Source organism: Oryctolagus cuniculus, chromosome 5, assembly GCF_964237555.1.
Source record: "Oryctolagus cuniculus chromosome 5, mOryCun1.1, whole genome shotgun sequence".
NCBI classification, from domain to species: Eukaryota; Metazoa; Chordata; class Mammalia; order Lagomorpha; family Leporidae; genus Oryctolagus; species Oryctolagus cuniculus.
In genome coordinates, this window is record NC_091436.1 from 54,914,055 (window position 1) to 54,938,217 (window position 24,163).

General features: G+C 41.9%; 1 protein-coding gene across 1 annotated transcript in view; it reads right to left on the reverse strand.

Moving 5' to 3' along the window:
* NT5DC1 (5'-nucleotidase domain containing 1) overlaps positions 1-24,163 on the reverse strand; it is a 143,583-nt gene that overhangs the window by 5,038 nt on the left and 114,382 nt on the right. The window contains exons 7-11 of the mRNA XM_008263394.4: positions 22,458-22,632; positions 20,368-20,465; positions 7,503-7,621; positions 6,303-6,455; positions 4,058-4,226 (exon numbers count right to left, since the gene is read on the reverse strand). Coding sequence (XP_008261616.3) covers positions 4,058-4,226; positions 6,303-6,455; positions 7,503-7,621; positions 20,368-20,465; positions 22,458-22,632 — 714 coding nt within the window. The remainder of the gene's footprint in view (positions 1-4,057; positions 4,227-6,302; positions 6,456-7,502; positions 7,622-20,367; positions 20,466-22,457; positions 22,633-24,163) is intronic.

The following is a 24,163-nucleotide window of genomic DNA, read 5'->3' on the forward strand; positions in this document are numbered from 1 at the left end:
GAGCCTTTTCATTGAAGCACTTCAGAATAATTTAGTGGCTTCCACTTTCACACTCTCTCACTAATAATTTGATAATTTTGGAAATAAAGTGAACTAAACAAATTGAAAATAATAATTTAATTCTGGGCTGCCCTCTCCCATAAAGTTCCAAATTCCATTTTTTTTTTTTTAAAAAAAAGCAGAACAACTACTTGTAACAGGAAGAACTGTATCTAAGCTGTTTTTCTTTAATCTTATGTATGTAAGTGTGGAACAAAATGGAAAAAAATACATTCTTTTGAAACCAATTAAAAGGAGATAGTTTTTTTTTAAAAGTATACATATTGATTTGCATACTGGCATAGAGGATGGATCTTTTAGAAGGGCTTATGTATCTCAGGGTCATCATATCATCACCATCCTACCAATAATTCAGATAAATACTCATAGCTTGCTTTGCTTTCTCTCACAGCCATTCTAGGCAGGAGGAAATGCAGCCTGGTATAATCATCTCTAACTTAAAGAAAAAGAATCTGGGGGCCAGCGCTGTGGCTCACTTGGCTAATCCTCCTCCTGAGGCGCCAGCATCCCATATGGGCACCGGGTTCTAGTCCCGGCTGCTCCTCTTCCAATCCAGCTCTCTGCTGTGGCCCGGGAAGGCAGTGGAGGATGGCCCAAGTCCTTGGGCACCTGTACCCGCGTGGGAGACCAGGAGGAAGCACCTGGCTCCTGGCTTCGGACTGGCATAGCTCCGGCCGTTGCGGCCATTTGTGGGGTGAACCAACAGAAGGAAGACCTTTCTCTCTGTCTCTCTCTCTCTCACTGTCTAACTCTGTCAAATAAAAAAAAAAAAAAAAAAAAAAAGAAAGAAAGAAAAAGAAAAAGAATCTGAAGTCCAAAAAATGTAACTAGACTTCCACTTCTACCTGGGAGCTAAAATAATTAGAAAGGCTGGGTAAAATATAAAACATCAGACTAATAAAATACAATCAGCCGAGGAGGCAACCATGACTTGTGGTGGACACAGTTTCTGGGAAGCATGGCCAGCAGAAAGGTGAGCCTGCAGCCTGCCACAGCCTTTCCCCTCAGGCACTTGAATTGTGCCTGGTGGCAGGAGACGCTACTGGCAGTAGAAACACTAGTAGGGCTTTCTTGGCAGACTTGCAGATCTGCAGAGACAAAAACTGAGTAGCTAGGAGCAAGGGGCAGAGATGTGTGCTCTGCTGGTTTTCTCTTCCAAGGACTTTGCCAAGCTCTGCAGGGAACTTGGAAACTATGAATCCAGGCAGAAAGCATACAATCCTTTAAAGCAGAATGGATGTTTTAAGAGTTGTGAAAACAAGAAGAGAGGGGCCCTGCTCAATATTTTGGATTTCTGGTTAATATTTCTGAAAACTGACAATTCATCAATATAATGAGATGCTCATGTTAATAAAGAATTGTTTCCCTTAATATTTACTTGGCTTCATATTAATATAGTCACTCTTTTTGGTCACTGTTAGCATGGTATTATCACTTTCCCTCTGAATTTAAGACGAGTTCTTATGTTTAACACATGTCTTATAAATAACCTGTGGTTAGGTATTATTTTATTCAGATTTTTATTTGAAGTACTTAGTCACCTATATTTAATATAGGTTTAAATCTATCATCTTACTAAATACTACCCATTTGTCCTGTTTATTCCTAATATTCTCTTTTTCTTCCCCTTTTTGCTTTCTTTTGTATTCTTTGCATTATTTTTATATATTAGTTTGGTATGCATATCATTATAATTCTTTTGACAGTTATCTTAGTGATTACAACATGCGTTTCTTTTTTTTTTTTTTTTTTAAGATTTATTTATTTGTTTGAAAGTCAGAGTTACAGAGAGAGACAAACAGAGAGAAATTTCCATTGCTGGCTCACTCCCCAAGTGGCAACAGCAGCCAAGGCTGGGGCCTGTGAAAGCCAGGAGCCAGGAGCTTCTTCCAGGTTACCCATGTGGGTAGCAGGGGCCCAAGTACCTGGGTCATCTTATGCTCTTCCCAGGTTGTTAACAGGGTGCTGGATTGGAAGTGGAGCAGCCAGGATTTGAACTGGCACCCATATGTAATACCGGCCCAAATAACATGCATTTCTGACTTATTAATACTTAACATACTCTTATCCTTTATTGCATATATTCAAGGATGTTAGAACATCTTCATTCCAACTGCTCCTTTTGGCCATTTACATGCCATTGTTGTCACGTATTTTTTAATTCTCTATTTTAACCCCATAGGACTTTATTTTTTTTATTATTTCAACCAGGAAGTATTCATTTTAATTTATTTATCATTTTCTTACTATATAGTCACTCTAGAATCTTCAATTTTCCAACAAGGAACAATTTAACTTTTGCCTAGAGAACAATACCCTTTATTATTTCCTGTTGTGAAAGACTTCTGGAGATACTCTCAAATTTTTTTACATTTTTTGGTATATCTAAAAATATTTTACTTTTATTCTATAATGATATATATTTTTTTTTGACAGGCAGAGTGGACAGTGAGAGAGAGAGAGAGAGAGAAAGGTCCTCCTTTGTCGTTGGTTCACCCTCCAGTGGCCGCTGCGGCTGGCGCGCTGCAGCCGGCGCACTGCGCTGATCCGATGGCAGGAGCCAGGTACTTCCCCTGGTCTCCCATGGGGTGCAGGGTCCAAGGACTTGGGCCATCCTCCACTGCACTCCCTGGCCACAGCAGAGAGCTGGCCTGGAAGAGGGGCATCCGGGACAGAATCCGGTGCCCCGACCGGGACTAGAACCCGGTGTGCCAGCGCCGCAAGGCGGAGGATTAGCCTAGTGAGCCGCGGCGCCGGCCTATAATGATATATTTTTAAAAAGGATTTATTTTATTTATTATTTGAAAGGCAGGGTTAGGGAAAGAGAAAGAGAAAGAAAGAGAGAAATCTTCCATCTACTCATTTACTCCCAGCGGGGCTGGGCCAAGCCAAACCAGGAGCCAGGAGCTTGTTTGGAGTCTCCCACGTGAATGCAGGGGTACAGAGATTAGGGCCATCTTCTACTGCTTTCCCAGGCACATTAGCAGGGAGCTGGATCACAAATGGAGCAGCTGGGACTCGAACCAGGGCCCATATGGGATGCCAGCATTGCAGGCAGTGACTTTACCTACTATGTTACTACAACATTGGCCCTTTTAATGACATCTTTAATGCAGAGGTGGGGAACATCTGGCCCATAAGCTATATAATGCCTGCATAATCATTTGGACTGGACCTGCCAAGGCAACCACAGGTAGAACTTGAAATTCAGTAAATCTATAGCAGGCTAATTTTTTAAGTTGATAGTTTTGTATGACTTGCAAATGATGTTACAAATATCAAAATGGTCGTTGGTAGAAAAAAGTTTACCCAACTCTGCTTTAGTGGGTAGAAATCCATCAAGACTGGCCGTCATTCCTTCATGCAATTTGAAGATTACTGTCTACATCACTTTTCACTTTCACTAATGCTGAGAAGTCAGATGTCAGTCTGTTATTCCTTTGAAGTCAACCTATCTTTTTTGCTCTTGTAGGGGCACTAGCAATTTGGAATCCCCTGAATCCAGTTATAGAGTTTCAGTTGATTGAGGCTTAGCTTCATTCCCTGTGAAATTGGAGACCTCTTCCCAAATTTTCCTTATTCTAAGGGAAAAGCTTGCAGGGTCTCAACATAGACTGAGAGGATTCCCCAGGTCCACCCTCCTCAGGCAGGCCTTTGCCTGCAGTCCCCACCTTGTAGATTCATGTTGTTACTAGAAGGCCCACCTACGCTCGTTGGTGCCCTCTGGAATCAGTAAATACAAGGAGGAAAAGTAGCACCACAACCAAGGTTCACATTATTGGGCTTTCTTAGCATCATTTATGTTACGCCTCCAAGCTGACTTAAAAAAATTGTCCAGCTTCCATAGTTGCCTCTGTTGGAAGTAACGGTCCTAACTATTTAAGCTGTCATTTCTAGAAGGTGTTTCCCAAGAAGAAGAAATCACATCATAGGGAGATTTCCATATTTTCAAGGCAAGAAGTCTAGTACTTACGCTTCATAGGCATTTCTCCCTTACCTGCAATTGCTTCAATACTAGGAATTGCAATAGTGCTGTAGGTGTTGATTCTCTTAGAAGACCATGTATAAACCAAGGAGTCTCCTGTATTTTCCAATCCCGAAATGGAATCAATAAAAAAAGAGCCCCATTTTTTGGATAAAGTATTTAGAGGTTTTGCCTTTGGTTCCTGAAACAAAAGAAAAGAATAATGAAAACTGTGATTAATTATTGTCCAATCTAAGGTTTTTTAAATTATTCATTAAATAAATTGATACAAAAGCCCTCTAGGAACCTTTAAACAGGCTTTGGGTATATATTACCTTTTTGGAAAAAGAAAATGATTTCCTTATTAGAGAGCATCCTTTATGTTAAATTGGAACTGGCTTTTTAAAAAATATTTATTTATTTATTTGAAAGGCAGAGTTACAGAGAGGCAGAGGCAGAGGCAGAGAAAGAGAAGTCTTCCATTCGCTGGTTTACTCCCCAGATGGTCGCAATGGCTGGAGCTGCACCAATCAGAAGCCAGAAGCCAGAAGGCTTCTCCAGGTCTTCCACATAAGTACAGGAACCCAAAGACTTGGACCATCTTCTGCTTTCCCAGGCCATTCCAGAGAGCTGGAGTGGAAGTGGAACAGCTGAGACTTGAACTCATGTCCATATGGGATGCTGGCATTGCAGCGGTGGCCTCACCCACTATGCCACAGTGCCAGCCCCCTGGCTTTTTAAAATATTTTATCTTTATTTATGTGAGAGGTAGTATTACAGAGAGAGGTAGAGACAGAGAGAAAGAGAGATCCCTAGATGGCTGCAATGACTAGGGCTGAGTGAGGCCGAAACCAGGGGCCTGGAACTCCATCTGGTTCTCTTGTGTGGGTACAGGGGCCCAAGCGCTTGAACCATCTTCCACTGCTTTTCCAGGTGCATTAGCAGGGAGCTGGATAGGAAGTGGAGCAGCTGGGACTCAAAGTGGTGCTCATATGGGATGTCGGTGTTGCAGGCTGTGGCTTAACCTGCTGTTCCACAATGCTAGGCTCCTATAACAAATTATTCTAAAAAGTTGCAAATGCCTTTTTGTTTTTAGTTCTAATGAAGAAACAGGTGAAAATACCAATGAAAGGGTCTGAAGAAAAGATCTCTTTCATTTGATGTAAGTCTAGTCGGATGGAATTGAGACTGTTCAAGTAATTGTAAGTATAATGAACAGATTTTTAGTTCTACAGACAAAAATAAACTAAGAGAAACTGTTCCTTGGTCTCCTTAACTAGGCTTACTTTAATTATTAAAATGTACCATATTTTGCTTATCTGTCATGCTCCAATATACTGCAGTGGATAATCAACTGATGTACCAAGATTTTAGCTAAAGTTTTGTGTTTAAACCTTTAAAGTTCCATTTGCGATGTCCTCTCTGTCTTTATCTTAAGCTTCCTGTTACAAATGAGGGAAGTGAAAGTGATCTTCTAACTCCAGATGCTTTTATCTAGAATGGAAATTATTAAAAATATCTAAGGAAATTAATTCAGACCTAAGTGAAACAAAACATTAATTTCCACTGCATGTAGTAGATGTAAATATTTTGTTTCACAGCACCAATCTTGAACTGATCAGGTTATTTTGGTTTTTGATTATAGTTTTGAAAGGTCATTTAGGCTGAATAAAATAACTGGAAACACAGAATTAAATTGTTTTATATTCAGGCTTTGCACCAACTAAAAGACCATGCCTGTATATAATGTGCTTGATATATGAATGGAAAAACCCAATTAGGTTTTTCTTAACAATCACAAGACAAACAGAATAATCCTCACAGGGTGATTTCTTTGTTGCTCTTTATTGACTGCTTTCCCTGGCTGGACCAGCTCCACAAGGAAGCAGAAAAGAGTCTATATTCCTAGGAGGTACTGCACAGACTGCCTGATTTTGATGTGCTTTGTCCTTTGTGATGAACGTGTAACCGTAGAGGAACAGACCTGAACTTATATATTAAAATAATCTGACTTTTCTAAGTTGTGGTTAAAAGGTAATTTTTGAAAAAAGAAATCTGATTGTTTCATTTGCCCTTAAATATATGCAGGAAGATGCAAGATTTTATATAAAACAGAAAAATCAACAAAGTTGGCCTAAAACATTTGCTAAGGATGAGCCCATCCATATAAATACCGCCTCAAAAACAAACTACAGAGATGTGAGGATATATTGTCAGACCAAGATAATTTTGAAGGTCATTTTTTTTTTTAAAGGAAAGGGCTGCTGGGAAGCCTTACCTCGAATTTCCCCTTCTTCTCTAGAGGCTCTGACTCCTCCGGATTCCCACCTTCTTGTCCTCTGAGCTCCTCCAGGATGAGGACTGTCTCCCAATTACTATAGTGACGGGCTGGGAAAACATCTGAGTGCATGCTGTCACCAAAGTAAACCACCTAGAAGTCAGACAGCAAATTCTGTTTGAGGCACAAGAATTGTGAAAGGCAGTGGTGGTCATTCCAGGGAAGACAAAAGGAAACACCTCACAAGACATGGGAATATGCAAATATAAACTGCATACACATCTTAAACTTCTCTAACTCCACAGTTGACCATCAACTTGTTCCATTTCGTGTTAAGAAGTTATGCAACCCATTTTCAGGCAGAAGAAAGGCAGAAGACTGTCATCCCAAAGAGGTGAACCTGTCTGTTTACAAATACTATGTTTACAACTAAAACTGTTGTGACAGTGGATTACACATGATCAAAAGTGTGTACCACAACCACTCTTCAAAGCAGTTTCTGGGCCCCATCCCAGATCTACTGAAAAAGAACATCTGAGGGTGGGACTGCACATGCAGAATCTGGAAAGCTCTGATCTAGTCCACACCCCTCAATTTACAGATGGGAAAATGCAGTGAAGAGATATAAACTAGAGCTTCCATGTCAGGATGCTCCATCTACTAAACCTCTCAGGGGTCCAAGTGACTGTGGCATTGTGGGAGCCAATGGAGTAGGGCTCAGTTACCTAATAATTTCTCCTGTTCATGGGGCTCCTGGTAAATATTTTTGGAAGACAGGGTTCAACTGTTAAAAAAGCACCATTGTCCAACATTAACAATGTGATCAGGATATCTTTAGACAAATATGTAGTGTAATTTCAGTTATTATTTTACACACAAAAAGTTTTTTGGTGGACAATTACCAGGACATCACTCCTTACGCATACCACACACTAATCTTGTGTACTTCCTATATCTGTGCCCACATGCTTAGAATCCTTGTTCTTCTCTGTCATGGATAGGGACTCAGGATACAACAGCAAAGTAAACACTTATTTAGCCTGTTTAATCAGAAGAGGGAAGAGGACAGACTTAGCTGGATGACAGAGGTAGATGATCCCTCCATGGGTGACTAAACTGAATGCACTTAAAATTATGGTTTCAGTTTACAACTGTTTACTTCTTCAAGTGGCATCAAGGACTGTCTCAATGAGAAAATACCTTGGGTTCAGGTTTGCCAGTCATTTTCTTCAGAAGTTCATAAAGCTGGACAGCATTCCCTTGGGAGTACCACCCAGGCTTATCCAGAGATGGCAGTACCTCCTGCTCCTCATCATTCTCTGAAAATAGAGTTTGACAAGCATATACTTTTAATCAAGTGAGAGTACTTTGGCTGGCAGACCACACTCAGCACATGGCTGCAGGCCATGTACATAAGAGGAACCATGTGGGGGAATGGAGCTAGCATTCAGTGAACAGCTCTTATAAGCACTTCATGAGTCATATATTTTTAAATCCTCTCTATGACCTTCTTAATTGGGGAAAAGGCGGCTTAGGGAATTTATTTTGCCCAATATCTCAAAGCTCATGATTTATTCAGTGATTAGACAGCTGTCTCCTTGATGCTATGATCCTACTTTTGCAAAATGGTTTAATAAACAACATCATTCGGTCTCATGTTTTGGAACTGGGGGTAGGGTACATAGATTTTTATCACTTGTATATTAAATCCAGGCTTAAATTTTGTACCTGAGGGGCCTCAATTGCTTTTTCCCAGTTGCATCCTGGGATTATGTGATGCCAAATCATAAATTTGCAGAATCTTTCAAGCTGTCTTCTCCAAGCACCTTTCTTGCCCTATGGGCTAATGCAGGGCTGGTATGCATCTTGCCAGCTCTCATATGCTTTGAACACAGGCCAAAAGCTGAAGGCAATCTGCCCACCAGCAAGACAATAAAGGAAGATTGAATAAAGTTTGATAAAAATAGTGTTATACCACAGAGACTTCGTTGCTTCCTGGTAGAACTATGGATGCTGTTTAGAAAAAAAAAGATTCTCTAAATCTCTTTTACTGTCCCACATTAATTACTAATGGCATGATTCCATATTTCAGAAAAGTACAGTTTCTTTTTACACTTTTTTTTTCTCTGTGCTGCTTCTGAGAAGGATCCTAATGATATCAATCATATGTTATATACAGAAGTGGTGCTGCAGGGCCAGAAGCTTATATAATTAGAAGGGTCCTCTCTAAGACAATAAATACAAAATTGTCAGGATTCCTGCCATGGCTTGAAAGGGGCACATTGGGGGAGGGGTAGTCCTAAAGCTTAACTTTCATTAGCTTTGCTGTGAATCAGCTGCAGGAAAGAATGGAGAGGAAACAAAGGGTCTAGACAAAGCTAGGGTCACTGATAAAAAATGCATCTCTAGCACTGTTAGTACCTTCAACTAAAGTCTAGTTTTCCCTAAAGTAACTGTGTGTAAGAGTAACAGACAACCACCCTACATCTCTGCATAGCTCATAACACAAACTGCCTTGAACGTGGTGCCAGAGGGTTTAAGATTTACAAACTAACTCTTGGTTACCATAACTGAAATGGAATGTAACTTATTAATCTTACAACAAAAATGAGCTAAATATATCACAATATAAGATGAGGTGAATTTCTATATAACCTAGATATATTGAACAAGGAATTCTTGAAACCTAGTTATAGATATTTAAAACTACATCATGGTAACTGGCTTTGGTCAAGACATATTTAAACCTATCTTGCTGCCATTTCAGAAGCCATTTTTTAAAAAGATTATTTATTTGAAAGAGTTACAGCGAGAGAGAGGAGAGACAGACAGAGATCCTCCATCTGCTGGCTTACTCCCCAAATGGGGGCAACAGCTGGGGCTAGGGCCAGGCTGGGGCCAGGAGCTAGGAGTTTCTTCCGAGTCTCGTACGTGGGTGCAGGGCCCAAGGACTTAGGTCATCCTCTGCTGCCTTCCCAGGCCATTAGCAGACAGCTGTATCAGAAGCCATTTAAAAAAAACCTTCTCTGTACATCAAACGAAAATCACAGTATCTCTAAATAACAGATCATAAACCAAACATATTAGTCTAACTTTAGAATAGTCTAAGAAGATCTCACACATTACTGAAGAAACAGTGAAAAGTTATTATTTTGTCTCTTTGTCCATAAGTAGTACAGAATGTTTTGCTATGTAAATAAATGTGTTTGATGGCAACTAGAAAATGAATAATTTACAGAAATATTCTCAAAAGCATATTTATATTTGATATGCAGATGCAAACTTTGTAAGGATAATGGGAAGGGGGACTTTCTACTGCCTATTTAAAAAACCAAGAATATCTATAGAATTATCATTTCTGAAATGTTACAGTTACCTTAAGTAAAAAGCTCACATTAAACCAGAAGAGTGCACTTCATAGAAACATCCCCACCCTTCCATGTTTCCAGTCCTTACACTGGAAGCTCCCATGAAGAGGAATGAACCCATGTGGGGCAGCTTCAATGGTCTGGCAGAAATTCCAAAGCCAGGAACCTGTGGGATTCAGAAAGCAATGAATCCCAGCAGCAGAGAGCAACAAAGACCAGGAAAGCAACAGAGCTCAGGTGGAAGCTGTACAGTTCAGTGGAAACAAGTCAGGAAGTCTCAACCATAATGTTTATGTAAGTCCAAATCCATTTACCCTATTTAGATAAGGTACCATTCTTCTTTTCATGGTCTGCAGAAAACAGCTACGTGAATTTCTATTTTCACAATAATATTAACAATGTGCCCTGCAAGAAATGCAATGAGGACATTGATTTTTAAAAGTTTGGTGGGGCCGGTGCTGTGGCATAGTAGGCATAGGTGGGTAAAGCCACCGCCCGCAGTGCTGGGCCAGCATCCCATATGGGCACCAGTTTGTGTCCCGGCTGCTGCTCTTCCAGTCCAGCTCTCTGGTATGGCCTGGGAAAGCAGCAGAAGATGGCCCAAGTCCTTGGGCCCCTGCACCCACGTGGGAGACCCAGAAGAAGCTCCTGGCTCCTGGTTTCTGACCGGCCATTGTGGCCAACTGGGGACTGAACCAGCAGACGGAAGACCTCTCTCTCTCTTTCTCTGCTTTTGCCTCTCTGTAACTATGCCTTCCAAATAAATAACTAAATCTTTTAAAAAAAACCTGTTTGGTTAAGAACACTGAATATATTTTTTTTTTTTGACAGGCAGAGTGGACAGTGAGAGAGAGAGAGACAGAGAGAAAGGTCTTCCTTTTGCCATTGGTTCACCCTCCAATGGCTGCCGTGGCCGGCACGCTGCGGCCGGCGCACCGCGCTGATCCGATGGCAGGAGCCAGGAGCCGGGTGCTTTTCCTGGTCTCCCATGGGGTGCAGGGCCCAAGCACCTGGGCCATCCTCCACTGCACTCCCTGGCCACAGCAGAGAACTGGCCTGGAAGAGGGGCAACCGGGACAGAATCCGGCGCCCCAACCGGGACTAGAACCCGGTGTGCCGGCGCCGCTAGGCGGAGGATTAGCCTAGTGAGCCATAGACAGGAGTGTCAATTGGTAAAGTCAACAACAGGAGTCACTGTGCACTTACTCCTCATGTAGGATCTCTGTCCTTAATGTGCTGTGCATAGAGATTTAATGCTATAACGAGTACTCAAACAATATATTTCACTTTGTGTTTCTATGGGGGTGCAAACTGTTGAAATCTTTACTTAATGCATACTAAACTGATCTTCTGTAAAAAAAAAAAAAAGAAATGATCAATTCCCAACTTGACTCTCACTGGGATTAAACATGACAATAGGTCTGATCTGATTTCATCATCATTTAAAAAAAATCATCTATTATTTTTCACTTTATGTTTCTGTGTGGGAGCAAACTGTTGAAATCCTTACTTAATGTATGCTAAACTGATCTTCTGTATATAAAGAAAATCGAAAATGAATCTTGATGTGAATGGAAGGGGAGAGGGAGTGGGAAAGGGGAGGGATGCGGGTGGGAGAGACGATATGGGGGGGAAGCCATTGTAATCCGCAAGTCGTACTTTGGAAATTTATATTCATTAAATAAAAGTTAAAAAAAAAAAGAACATTGACTATTTGGTTAAAAATATTTTAGAAGACAGTAAATACAATATACAATAAAAATAAAGTAGCACAAAGAGGATAAAGGGTGACAGACTTGTTTCCTGTTTTAAAATGGGGATAATGACAATCCTTACCTCATAGAGTGGTTGTATGAGTTCATTAATAGAGATGAGCACTTGGAAAGTGTCTGCCACACTGTGTGTAAAAGAAGTCTTAGCAGCTATCCTTTCAAGAAGTTATAGGTCAAGTAACCGACAGAAGAATAGTTAAGGAATCTGCCTATAGTGGCCTGATTGTTTCAGTCACACCCAGGCCCAGAATAGCTTTTATTTCCTTAATTTTCAGAGGGCCTCAGAGACACAATATGAGGATAGCCCCCAGAAATCACCTCTGAATTTGCATTCCTGGACTTGAATGTGGTTCATGGTACCACTAAAAACAAAAAAGAATTTGGCACAAAAGAAATTTTTATGTGGCATTCCTGAGCATACCCACCAGCTAACAAAGCTTACCCTCTACGGAGTTCCAGTGAACCCCCTATGCATTTTGATATACGCCCAGATTCAGTGCAACTTATGGCCATCTATCTGTCTCAGAAACGAGTCACTGATGGATAATGAAAAGAAGGGAGGCTTTAGAATGCACTTTGGACTCTTATAAGAGATCCAAAACATTCTTTAAACCTTTTAAGCTAATGACTAACAGATGTTTGGGTTCGAAGCTAATTACAAAAAAGGAAAATTCATAGTAGATGAATGTAGATGTTCCTATGGCCTGTAATTTATCAAAAAACTGAGAAGCAACTTAAGGGTTAAAGAACTAAAGGCATAATCAATAGGCAAATAGTAAATCAAACTAAAACTTACATGGAAAATGCAATTTGCTTTTGGATATAGTTATGTTTTACTACAATAAAATAAAATCTTTTTTATTTCCTTATTTAAAAAGAAGAAAACCATGGGGTCTGCGCTGTGGCGCAGTGGGTTAACACCCTGGCCTGAAGTGCCGGCATCCCATATAGGTGCCAGTTCGAGACCTGACTGCTCCACTTCCAATCCAGCTCTCTGCTATGGCCTGGGAAAGCAGCAGAGGATGGCCCGAGTCCTTGGGCTCCTGTACCTGTGTGGGAGACCAGAGAGAGGTACCTGGCTCCTGCCTTCGGATCAGCGCAGCTCTGGCCGTTGCGGCCATCTGGGGAATGAACCATCGGATGGATGACCTCTCTCTCTCTCTCTCTGCCTCTCCTCTCTCTGCGTAACTCTGACTTTTGAATGAATAATAAATCTTTTTTTTAATTTTTTTTAACGAATATAAATTTCCAAAGTACAGCTTATGGATTACAATGGCTTCCCTCCCATAACGTCCCTCCCACCCGCAACCCTCCCTTTTCCCACTCCCTCTCCCCTTCCATTCACATCAAGATTCATTTTCATTTCTCTTTATATACAGAAGATCAGTTTAGCATACATTAAGTAAAGATTTCAACAGTTTGCTCCCACACAGAAACATAAAGTGAAAAATACTGTTTGAGTACTAGTTATGGCATTAAATCTCAATGTACAGCACACGAAGGACAAAGATCCTACATGAGGAGTAAGTGCACAGTGACTCCTGTTGTTGACTTAACAAATTGACACTCTTGTTTATGGCCTCAGTAATCACCCTAGGCTCTTGTCATGAGCTGCCAAGGCTATGGAAGCCTCCTGAGTTCACCGACTCTGATCATATTTAGACAAGGCCATGGTCAAAGTGGAAGTTCTCTCCTCCCTTCAGAGAAAGGTACCTCCTTCTTTGATGACCCATTCTTTCCACTGGGATCTCACTCGCGGAGATCTTTCATTTAGGTTTTTTTTTTTTTTTTTTTTTTTTCCCCAGAGTGTCTTGGCTTTCCATGCCTGAAATAGTCTCATGGGCTTTTCAGCTGGATCCACATGCCTTAAGGGCTGATTCTGAGGCCAGAGTGCTGTTTAGGACATCTGCCATTCTATGGGTCTGCTGTGTATCTCACTTCCCATGTTGGCTCATTCTCTCCCTTTTTTATTCTATCAGCTAGTATTTGCAGACACTATTCTTGTTTATGTGATCCCTTTGGATCACATAAACAATATTGCCACAAAATAAATATGGAGAAATTATAGTCAAGGCTACAGCTAATATCCTAGAATACACAGAAGTGAGCAGAACGTACAGGAAAAGTCTGTGCTGGACACCGACCTCAGCCTAGAAGCCTTCTGCCTTCCCCAAGTGCCCAAAGCTCTTGGTGTTATTATCTTATTAGCATTTTAAAAATTAGGTATTTCTGTGGTCTAAAAAAATCAGTAATACATTTACATATGTTTAAAGTCTCAATTTTGAGGTGGGCATTTGACAGTGGTTACATAATCACTTATCACATATTGCCAGCATCCCTTATCAGAGTGCCTGGATTGAGTTCCTGCTCCTTTGCTTCCAATCTAGCTTCTTGCTATGGCACATCCTGGGAAGCAGCAAACAATAGCTCAATTGCTTGAGTCTCTGCAACCCACATGGGAAGCCCAGATGATTTCTGGTGTTCTCATTTTGACCTGGCCCAGCCCTGGTTGCTGGGGAGTGAATAGTAGATGGAAGAGCTCTTTTTTGAATCCCCCCCAAAAAAAAGAAAAAACTACTTTAAAGCAAAGTCTCAGTTTTGAATTCTTGCTATGTGCTCATTTCTTTTGCAAAAGACAACATTATTTTATACATTTAAAAACAAATATAAGGCCGGCGCCGCAGCTCACTAGGCTAATCCTCCGCCTAGCGGCGCCGGCACACCGGGTTCTAGTCCCGGTCGGGGCGCCGGATTCTGTCCCGGTTGCCCCTCTTCCAGGCCAGCCCTCTGCTGTGGCCAGGGAGTGCAGTGGAGGATGGCCCAGGTGCTTGGGCCCTGCACCCCATGGGAGACCAGGAAAAGCACCTGGCTCCTGGCTCCTGCCATCGGATCAGCGCGGTGTGCCGGCTGCAGCGCGCCAGCCGCGGCGGCCATTGGAGGGTGAACCAACGGCAAAAGGAAGACCTTTCTCTCTGTCTCTCTCTCTCACTGTCCACTCTGCCTGTCAAAAATTAAAAAAAAAAAAAAAATATGAGGGGCCGGCATTGTGTGTAGCAGACAAAGCTGCTGTCTGTGACACCAGCATTCCATACGGGCACCGGTTTGCGTCCTGGCTGTTCCACTTCCAATCCAGCTCCCTACTAATAGCCTGAGAAAAGCAGTGGACGATGGTCCAAGTGTTTGGGCCTCTGCTGCCCTTGTGGGAGACCTGGAAAAAGCTCCTGGCTCCTGGCTTCGGCCTGGCCCAGCCTTGGCTGTTATGGCCAAAGAAAGGGGCAGTGAACCAGTGGACAGATTTCTTTCTCCTCTCTCTCTCTGTAACCCTGACTTTCAAATAAATAAATAAATCTTTAAAAAATGAATATCTATTCTTTTCCTCTACTTTTTAACATTTTTGAGGAAAAAACAACATACAATAAACTGCACAAATTTAAAGCATATAATTGGATGAATTTGAACATCTCTCTGAACCTGGTATGGGCTGAACTGCCTTCCTCCAAAATTCATATGTTGAAGTCCCACTCCCCAGTACCTCAGAATTCCTCAATATCACTGTATTTGGAGACAGGGTCTTTAGAGAAGTGATTAAGTTAAAATGGGGCTATTAGGATGGGCCCCAATCCGATATACTGTTTTCAAAGAAGAGGAGATGAAGGCGTAGATAAACACCGAATGAACAAAGACTATCTGAAAACGCAGGGAGAAAAGTACCATCCACAAACCAAGGGGAAAAGAGGGAAACACTTCAGGTCTGCAGAACCGTGAAAAGATAAATTTCTGTTGTTTAAACCACCTAGTCTATGCTTTTTTGTTCTAGCAGCCCTAGCAAACCAGACTTCCTGCCTCTTAAATACAAATATTGGTATAATCTGTGTTTCTGAAATTTCCTATTTTATTTTTTTTTTTGACAGGCAGAGTGGATAGTGAGAGAGACAGAGAGAAAAGTCTTCCTTTTGCCATTGGTTCACCCTCCAATGGCCATCCTCCACTGCACTCCCTGGCCACAGCAGAGAGCTGGCCTGGAAGAGGGGCAACCGGGACAGAAGCCGGTGCCCCGACCGGGACTAGAACCCGGTGTGCCGGCGCCGCAAGGTGGAGGATTAGCCTAGTGAGCCGCAGTGCCGGCCTGAAATTTCCTATTTTTAAAACTATTTTATAGGCCAGCGCCACGGCTTACTAGGCTAATCCTCCGCCTTGCGGCGCCGGCACACCGGGTTCTAGTCCCGGTTGCCCCTCTTCCAGGCCAGCTCTCTGCTGTGGCCAAGGAGTGCAGTGGAGGATGGCCCAAGTGCTTGGGCCCTGCACCCCATGGGAGACCAGGATAAGTACCTGGCTCCTGCCATCGGATTAGCACGGTGCGCCGGTCGCAGCGCGCTGGCCACAGCGGCCATTGGAGGGTGAACCAATGGCAAAGGAAGACCTTTCTCTCTATCTCTCTCTCTCACTGTCCACTCTGCCTGTCAAAACAAAAAAAAAAACCCACTATTTTATAGTTATGACTTTGTGATCTGCCTCTTCTTGAAAAAGAAACACATTTTGGGAGCAGGCATTTAATCTAGCAGTTAAGACAACTGTGTCCGATGTCCAACTACTTGGGTTCAATGGTTGGCTCTGGCTCCTGACTCCAGCTTTTGCTTGTGCAGACTCTGGGAGGCAGCAGTGATGGCTCAAGTAATTGGGTTCTTGCTACTCATGTGGGAGACCTGGACTGTGTTTTCAGATCCTGGCTTCAGTCCTGGCTGTTGTGGGCATCTGAGGAGTGAACCAGCAGACGAGAGTGCTCTCTCTCTCTCAAATAAATATTTAAAAAGATGCATCTTATTCTATCCTAGGCATGTTCCATGACTTATTTAATAGTCCTCTATTTATAGGCATCTCCCATTGTTGTAAAAAAGTGACAGGGGCCAGTGCTGTGGCGCAGTGGTTAAAGCCCTGGCCTGAAGCTCCAGCATCCCATATGGGTGCTGGTTCGAGTCCTGGCTGCTCCTCTTCTGATCCAGCTCTCTGCTAAGGCCTGGGATAGCAGTGGAAGATGGCCCAAGCCCTTGGACCCTGGCACCCACATGGGAGACCCGGAAGAAGCTCCTGGCTCCTAGCTTTGGATTGGCTCAGCTCTGGCCATTGTGGACTTCCAGCAACGGCTGGAACTGTGCTGATCCCAGTGAAATTTATAATGCAACACAGAGAGCCCCTTCCTGCTCCTACTGATAACCCGAAGCACTGGAAAGGATCTGGGTCACGCAGACATGTGGTAACGAACAGTTTGCCTAAGGGGCTCTGGGCCCCCAAACTATCCTTCAGCCTTTGGAGGGTTCAGACTGGCAGCAGGGGTTCAGCATCCCCAGCCCTGGCATCCCTGTCCTCCCTTTGCTACCATGACAACTGCTGACGTCAAGTCTGTGCCACTCGTGGGGGACACACTGTGCTCCCTGATTGGCTCGTCATGCCTGGCAGCCCAGCAAGCTCACCAGCCTCTATTTCACTCCTGTGATTTTAATCAGTTGACTTAATTTCCATATCGCTGGAGGTTGTAATGGCGGACTCACAGTTCTCGCGTTGTACCATAACAGTAACTGCAGTGGGGCACGGCTTGAGGTGACAGGGCTCATGGAGCCGAGGAGATCGACTAGGACCAAGGGTCTGGCGTGCCAGTTCGTACCAGGGATGGTGAGGGCTGTGGTAGGAACACAGTGGTGACAAACCTGGGAAAACTGAAATCCAGGTTAGATGTGAAGGGAGAGCGTGATGGACAATGACTGGTTTTTCTAACTTGGTTAAGCCCACTCGGAAAGCTTACTAATGTTATTACAGGCTAGGGGAACAGCGGTGTGCTAAGATGGTGGCGCGCGGGGCGGAGTGCTTTACAAACTGTTACATGCGCATCAAATTTCGTGTGACTTGTGCTCTGGGGTGCAGAGAATTCAGAAGACAGAAATAGGCTTCTGTAGATAAAAGTGAAGCCAAACTGCAAGGAAGTGGGAGTCAGTGATGGATGGGTTAAAATCATCTGTGCGGTAGAGGTGGAAGGACAACTGGAGAAGCGAGGAGAGCCAGATACAGAGCTTCACCACGTATAGAGGATGGTGAATGGAAACCAGTGGTGCAAATGAAGATAAAGCAGTGAGAAGTGGCTGGGAATCAGAACCAGCAGCAAGACAAACACTAAAAACATAATGAACCAGGCATTTTCAAATAGCAGTATGATCCTTAATTGTTAATAGTTCTGGTGATCATTTCGTAATCTAATGGAATCAACTCTTTGTGTAACTCTAAAAACTCGATTATTCATTGTTATAATCCACTGGAATATTTTGTCAGAGCCCCAGAAAATAAGGGCTAAAAAGAAACTTATAGGATTTTTCCAGTCCACTCTCTCTTGGATATGAAAAAACTGAGGCAAGCTTTTCTAATATGGGTACAAAAATCATGAAATCTCCTATGTTCTGAGGTCCCTGGGCATTTTACAGTGGTCACTTAGAATGGGGGTAGGACTATGGGTCTTACTTCACTGTTCAAGATTTTTTTATCTCCACAACTACAGAAAAGACTGAAAAGCAGAAGACTACTTTTTAAAACTAATTTTTATAAGATTTTTCTGGAGAGGAGCCTAAAAGTACAAATAACAAAAGCAAGAACAGACAAAGAGATTACATCACACTAGAAAGCTGCACAGCAAAGAAAACAAGAGTGAAGAGAAAACCTATAGAATGGAAAATATCTTTGCATAAATATCCCAAATATATCAGAAACGCAATAGTAAGAAAACAACTTGATTAAACAATATGCAAAGGACTTAAATAGACATTTCTCAAAAGAAGTTATAGAAAGGGCCAAGAGTTATATGAAAAAATTTATTTTAAATTAAAGTCATAATCCCTCACACTGATTAAAACAGCTATTAGCAAAAAGAAGAAAGACAGCAAGTGCTAGAGAAGATATAGAGAAAAAGGAACCCATGTATGCTGTTAATGGCAATGTAAATCGCAACAGCCATTATGGAAATAGTATGGAGATTTGTTTTAATATTAAAAACTGAAGTATCATATAACCTACCAATCCTACTAATGTGTTTTATATATTTTATTTTTATATCATATAACTTACCAACGCCAATACTGTGTATTATATATATATGCAAAGGAAATGAAATCAGCATGTTGAAGAGACATCGGTACTCCCATATTCATTACAGAATTAATCATAATAGCCAAGATATGGCCGGCGCCGCGGCTCACTAGGCTAATCCTCCGCCTTGCGGCACCGGCACACTGGGTTCTAGTCCCGGTCGGGGCGCCGGATTCTGTCCCAGTTGCCCCTCTTCCAGGCCAGCTCTCTGCTGTGGCCAGGGAGTGCAGTGGAGGATGGCCCAAGTCCTTGGGCCCTGCACCCCATGGGAGACCAGGAGAAGCACCTGGCTCCTGCCATCAGATCAGCGCGGTACGCCGGCCGCAGCGCGCCGGCCATGGTGGCCATTGGAGGGTGAACCAACGGCAAGGAAGACAAATAAATAGATAAATAAATAAAAATTAAAAAAAAAAGCCAAGATATGGATTCAACCTAAGTCTCTATCAGAGGATTAACAGATGGAGAAAATGTGTTATATAAACACAGTGGAATATGACTCAGGCTTAAAAAAATAAATCGTTATTTTCAGTAACATGGATAAATCTGGTGGGCATGATTTTAAGTGATACATGCAGGCACAGAGAGACAAATACATGATCTCATATGTGTAATGTAAAATAGTCAAACTCAGAAATAAAGAGTAAACTGATGGTTACCAGAGGCTGTGGGCTAGGAGGACTGGGATGATATTGGTTATAGGACACAAAATTTCAGTTTGACAGGAGAAGTATATTCAAGAGATCTAGTACACACCAGAGATAACAGTTATTCACAACATATTATCTCCTTGGCAGTTGCTATGAGATTTTAAGTTCTCATGAGAAAAAATAAGTATGTGAGGTAACATGTGTTAAATAGCATATATGAATTATCATATATTTTATAAATGCATCAAATTTGTATTTGTTGGGGCCAGCATTGTGGCATAGTGAGTTAAGATGCAGCTTGTAATGCCTGCATCCCATATAAGCTCTGGCTCGAATCTTGGCTGCTCTACTTCTGATCCACCTCCCTGCTAATGTGCCTGAGAAAGCAGCAGAAAATGGCCTTGGGCCCCTGCACCTACATGGGAGACCTGAATGAAGCTCCTGACTCCTGGCTTTGGCTTGGCTCAACCCTGGCTATTACAGCCATTTGAGGAATGACCCAGCAAATGGAAGACTGATCTCTCTCTCTGTAAATCTTTCAAATAAATAAATAAATCTTTTTAAAATGGTATATATTTAATGTATACTGCTTTCTCTTATTGATGTGTTTTTTTTTAAAGATTTCTTTATTTATTTTGAAAGTCATAGTTACACAGATAAAGGAGAGGCAGAGAAAGAGAGAGATCTTCCATCCATTGGTTCACTCCCCAATTGGCCTCGCCTCAACAGTTGGAGCTGTGCCGATCCGAAGCCAGGAGCCAGGAGTTTCCTTTGGGTCGCCCACTTGGATGCAGGGGCCCAAGGACTTGGGCCATCTGGGTAGTAGCAGGGGCCCAAGTACTTCATCCATCGTCTGATGCCTACTAGGAAGCTGGATTGGGAGTGGATCAGCTGGTATTTGAATCAGGCATTCAGATAAGGGATGCTCGCATCCTAGGCAGTGGCCTAACTTCTGTACCACAACCCCGACCCTGTACTTCATTTTTAAAGTCAGGGGGAGACTGATATGCAAACAAATAATGATATTAAGTGGTAGAGCAAAATTTAACATAAACATAGGTCTTTTATCTTTTTTTTTCCCACCACTAGAGGAAAGAAGACACCATGTTGCACCTGGGGTATAGGACAAAAAAAGAAACAAAATATCACTCACTGAGTGTCCAGAAAGGCCTCTGACTTGGTAAATGGGAGAAGAAACCAGGCTTCAATGCATTTGTAATCACAATGTCAAAAAGATCTGCAAAATCATTCCTGAAAAGCAATGTTTTTCATAACTTTAACTTTAAGGAATTACAAAAGGACCATAACAAACAGAACTTCATCTTTGTCTATTTTACCACAGCACCATTTCTTATCTTCCTGTCAACTTTTACCTGCTTTATATCTTATACATTTTAATGTGAGTGAAACCCTGGAGACAGAAGGTGGTTGAGCACTAGTCTTCCTGAGAACTGTTTAAATTATAAACATAACAAAAACCAAAACCAAATGGTACCACATTGACCAGTTGCCCAGCTTGTTTTCTCATGATTCTAAGAGAGCAGTGGACCCATAGTTCCTAACAGCTAGAAATATTTGGGAACCATGTCTACAAGTTTAGGATTCATTAGTTTATGGAAAGTAGGACAAATGCCATCTTTCGATAAGTGCTCAAAATGAGAAGGTCCTCTATTTTGAAAATTAGTGAAGTCTTACAATGTTAATTTTTAGATGGCAACACTTGATGATTATTAGCTTGTGTTTAGCATTACACTGAGGATTATTTGGAATGGCAAAGCAAAGGTGTTCCTTCTCCAAAAGGACAGACAGTATTTTTGTGGAGACAATATTTACCCAGCATTCCAGAATATTTTTACAAACCAACTCTGCATTAAATTTAAGTTAAGATGAGAAGAAAGAGTTTGGTTATCTATGCTGATAAAAAAGGAATTTAAACCGCGGTGTGTTTTCTCTGAAGCAAGGTCCTCACTACCAGAGCAACTGGGCAAGGTATCCAGGGCTTCAGCCGTGGTTCACTTCAAGGGTCCCCTGCCTAAGCATTATTCAGAAAGCAGAAAGTGAACTCACAGATTCTATCACAGAACAAATTAAACCCACACAGGGAAATGGTGAGGCTAAAAAAATTGGCAGAGGTCAGTTTTGAGGTTAAAACTTGCTCCATGTTCATGGCAGTTCTGTGCCTTCTGAAACTGGAGGAAATGTTGGAACTCTCATAGCCCAGGGTAGAATCTTGCACTGACAATAGATGTTCATCGGTCCTGTCCACAAAAGTGACATAAGGATTAACACTTATGAAACTTACCCACTGCTCTAATATGTCACCAGTGCTATGTTATTTTAAGATCCCCCTCATCCAGTTTTTAAGATGACAAAATTGAGGCTTAAAGAGTTTACAAGTCCTGCCCTAGGGCATATACTAAGTTGCAGAGCAGGGCTGGAATTCATGTTTGTCTAAAGTATACTGCATTTACGCTGCTTTGCTTCTCATGGATGCCAACTCCTTCCCTGGCTGTGTTAAAAGGTTCCTCACTAGGCTAATCCTCCACCTGTGGCGCTGGCACCCCAGGTTCTAGTCCCGGTTGGAGTGCCAGATTCTGTCCTGGTTGCTTCTCTTCCAGTCCAGCTCTCTGCTGTGGCCTGGGAAGGCAGTGGATGATGGCCCAAGTGCTTGGGCCCTGAACCCGCATGGGAGACCAGGAGGAAGCACCTGGCTCCTGGCTTCAGATCAGTGCAGTGCCAGCCGTAGTGGCCCTTTGGGGGGTGAACCAACAGAAAGGAAGACCTTTCTCTCTCTCTCTCTAACTGTCAAAAAATAAATAAATAAAAAATAAAAATAAATAGATAAAAAAAGGTTCCATCTTGATGGCTGGAGTGGCTTTTATACTCCAGCTAGCTGTAGAAGAGAGTAAACTACAACTCGATGACCCTCAATTACCATCCAAAGCTGAGAAACCCAAATTATGGAAAATGGAAGGCCATGTACTCCTTCTGAAAACCCAAAGCTTAGACCATCATGAGTTACAAGCATACAGGCCACCAATAACACTACTTTGCTAAAATGTGCCCAAGCACATCTGGGTGCTGCCAGAAGACGCTGAGGTATGGTATAAGAAAGAAACCACTCATCACTCAGCATTGCTTAAAATCATGATATGGTTATGGCTGAATCCTTCTGCAAAAGCTCTGGTCTAATCTGTTATCAGTATTTATAAAATAGTGAAAACGAAGTAGGTTATGACTTACCCAAGGATATATTCGCAGAGAAGTCTACAATAATCACTGTGAGAACTGGTAATTAACAAAAGAATTTTCCCAGCATTCTTCAGCTGTCGAAGCCACTTTCTTACGGATTCGGGACAACTATGTAAATATCTACCTGGATCTCTTTTTATTTCTGGAAAATAGAGTCCACAGTTTTCTGAAAAATAAAAACACCAAGAGATTTCTCTTTAAAATATTTTTTTCTCACTGTACTTTCAAACAAGTTAATGCCATTCAAAGCTACAGATAAAAGCATCAACACAACTTCAAACAATCTAGCAATGACAGCAATACTAAATGCTTTTTGAGCACTTTGCCTTTTACTTAAAAAATTATGATGGTTGATAATCTTTTTTAAATTTTTATTTAATAAATATAAATTTCAAAAGTTCAACTTCAGGATTATAGTGGCTTTTCCCCCCATAGCCTCCCTCCCATCCACAACCATCCCAGCTCCCGCTCCCTCTCCCATCCCATTCTTCAACAAGATTCATTTTCAATTATCTTTATATACAGAAGATCAATTTAGTATATACTAAGTAAAGATTTCAACAGTTTGCACCCACACAGATAGACAAAGTATACAATACTATTTGAATAGTAGTTTTACAGTCAATTCACATGGTATTACACATTAAGGACAGAGATCCTACATGGGGACCAAGTGTACAGTGACTCCCGTTGTTGGTTTAATACTGACACTTATTTATGATGTCAGTAATCACCTGAGGCTCTTGTCATGAGTTTCCAAGGCTATGCAAGCCTTTTGAGTTCACAAACTCCGACCTTATTTAGACAGGCCATAATCAAAGTGGAAGTTCTCTGCTCCATTCAGAGAAAGGTACCTCCTTCTTTGATGACCTGTTCTTTCCACTAGGATCTCACAGAGATCTTTCATTTAGGTGGTGTTTTTGTTTTTGTGTGTGTGGGTTTTTTTTTTTTTTTTTCCCACAATATCTTGGCTTTCCATGCCTGAAATACTCTCATGGGCTTTTTAGCCAGATCCGAATGCCTTAAGGGCTGATTCTGAGGCCAGAGTGCTGTTTAGGGCATCTGCCATTCTATGAGTCTGCTGTGTATCCCGCTTCCCATGTTGGATTGTTCTCTCCTTTTTAATTCTATCAGTTAGTATTAGCAGACACCAGTCCTGTTTATGTGATCCCTTTGACAGTTAATCCTATCATTATGATCAATTATGAACTAAAACTGATCACTTTGACTAGTGAGATGGCATTGGTACATGCCACCTTGATAGAATTGATTTGGAATCCCCTGGCACGTTTCTAGCTCTACCATTAGGGCTAAGTCCGTGTGAGCATGTGCCAAACTGTACATCTCCTCCCTCTCTTATTCCCACTCTTATATTTAACAGGGATCACTTTTCATTTAAATTTAAACACCTAAGAATAATTGTGTGTTAAAGAGTTCGAGATGGTTGATAATCTTCATAATATTAATTGGTTATCCAATAAGAACTGTTCAACTATCAAAGCAGAAAACACAATAAACAGTATCAACAGTAAGAATACTTTAGTTATTTACTTGAGAGAGAGAGAGAGAGAGAGAGAGAGAGTCTTATCCACAGGTTCACCTAGCCAAAGCTATGAGCCAAGTACTTGAGCCATCATCACCTGTAGCTTCTCAGGATGTGCTTCAGGAGGTTAGAATTGGGGGTGGATTTGGGACTC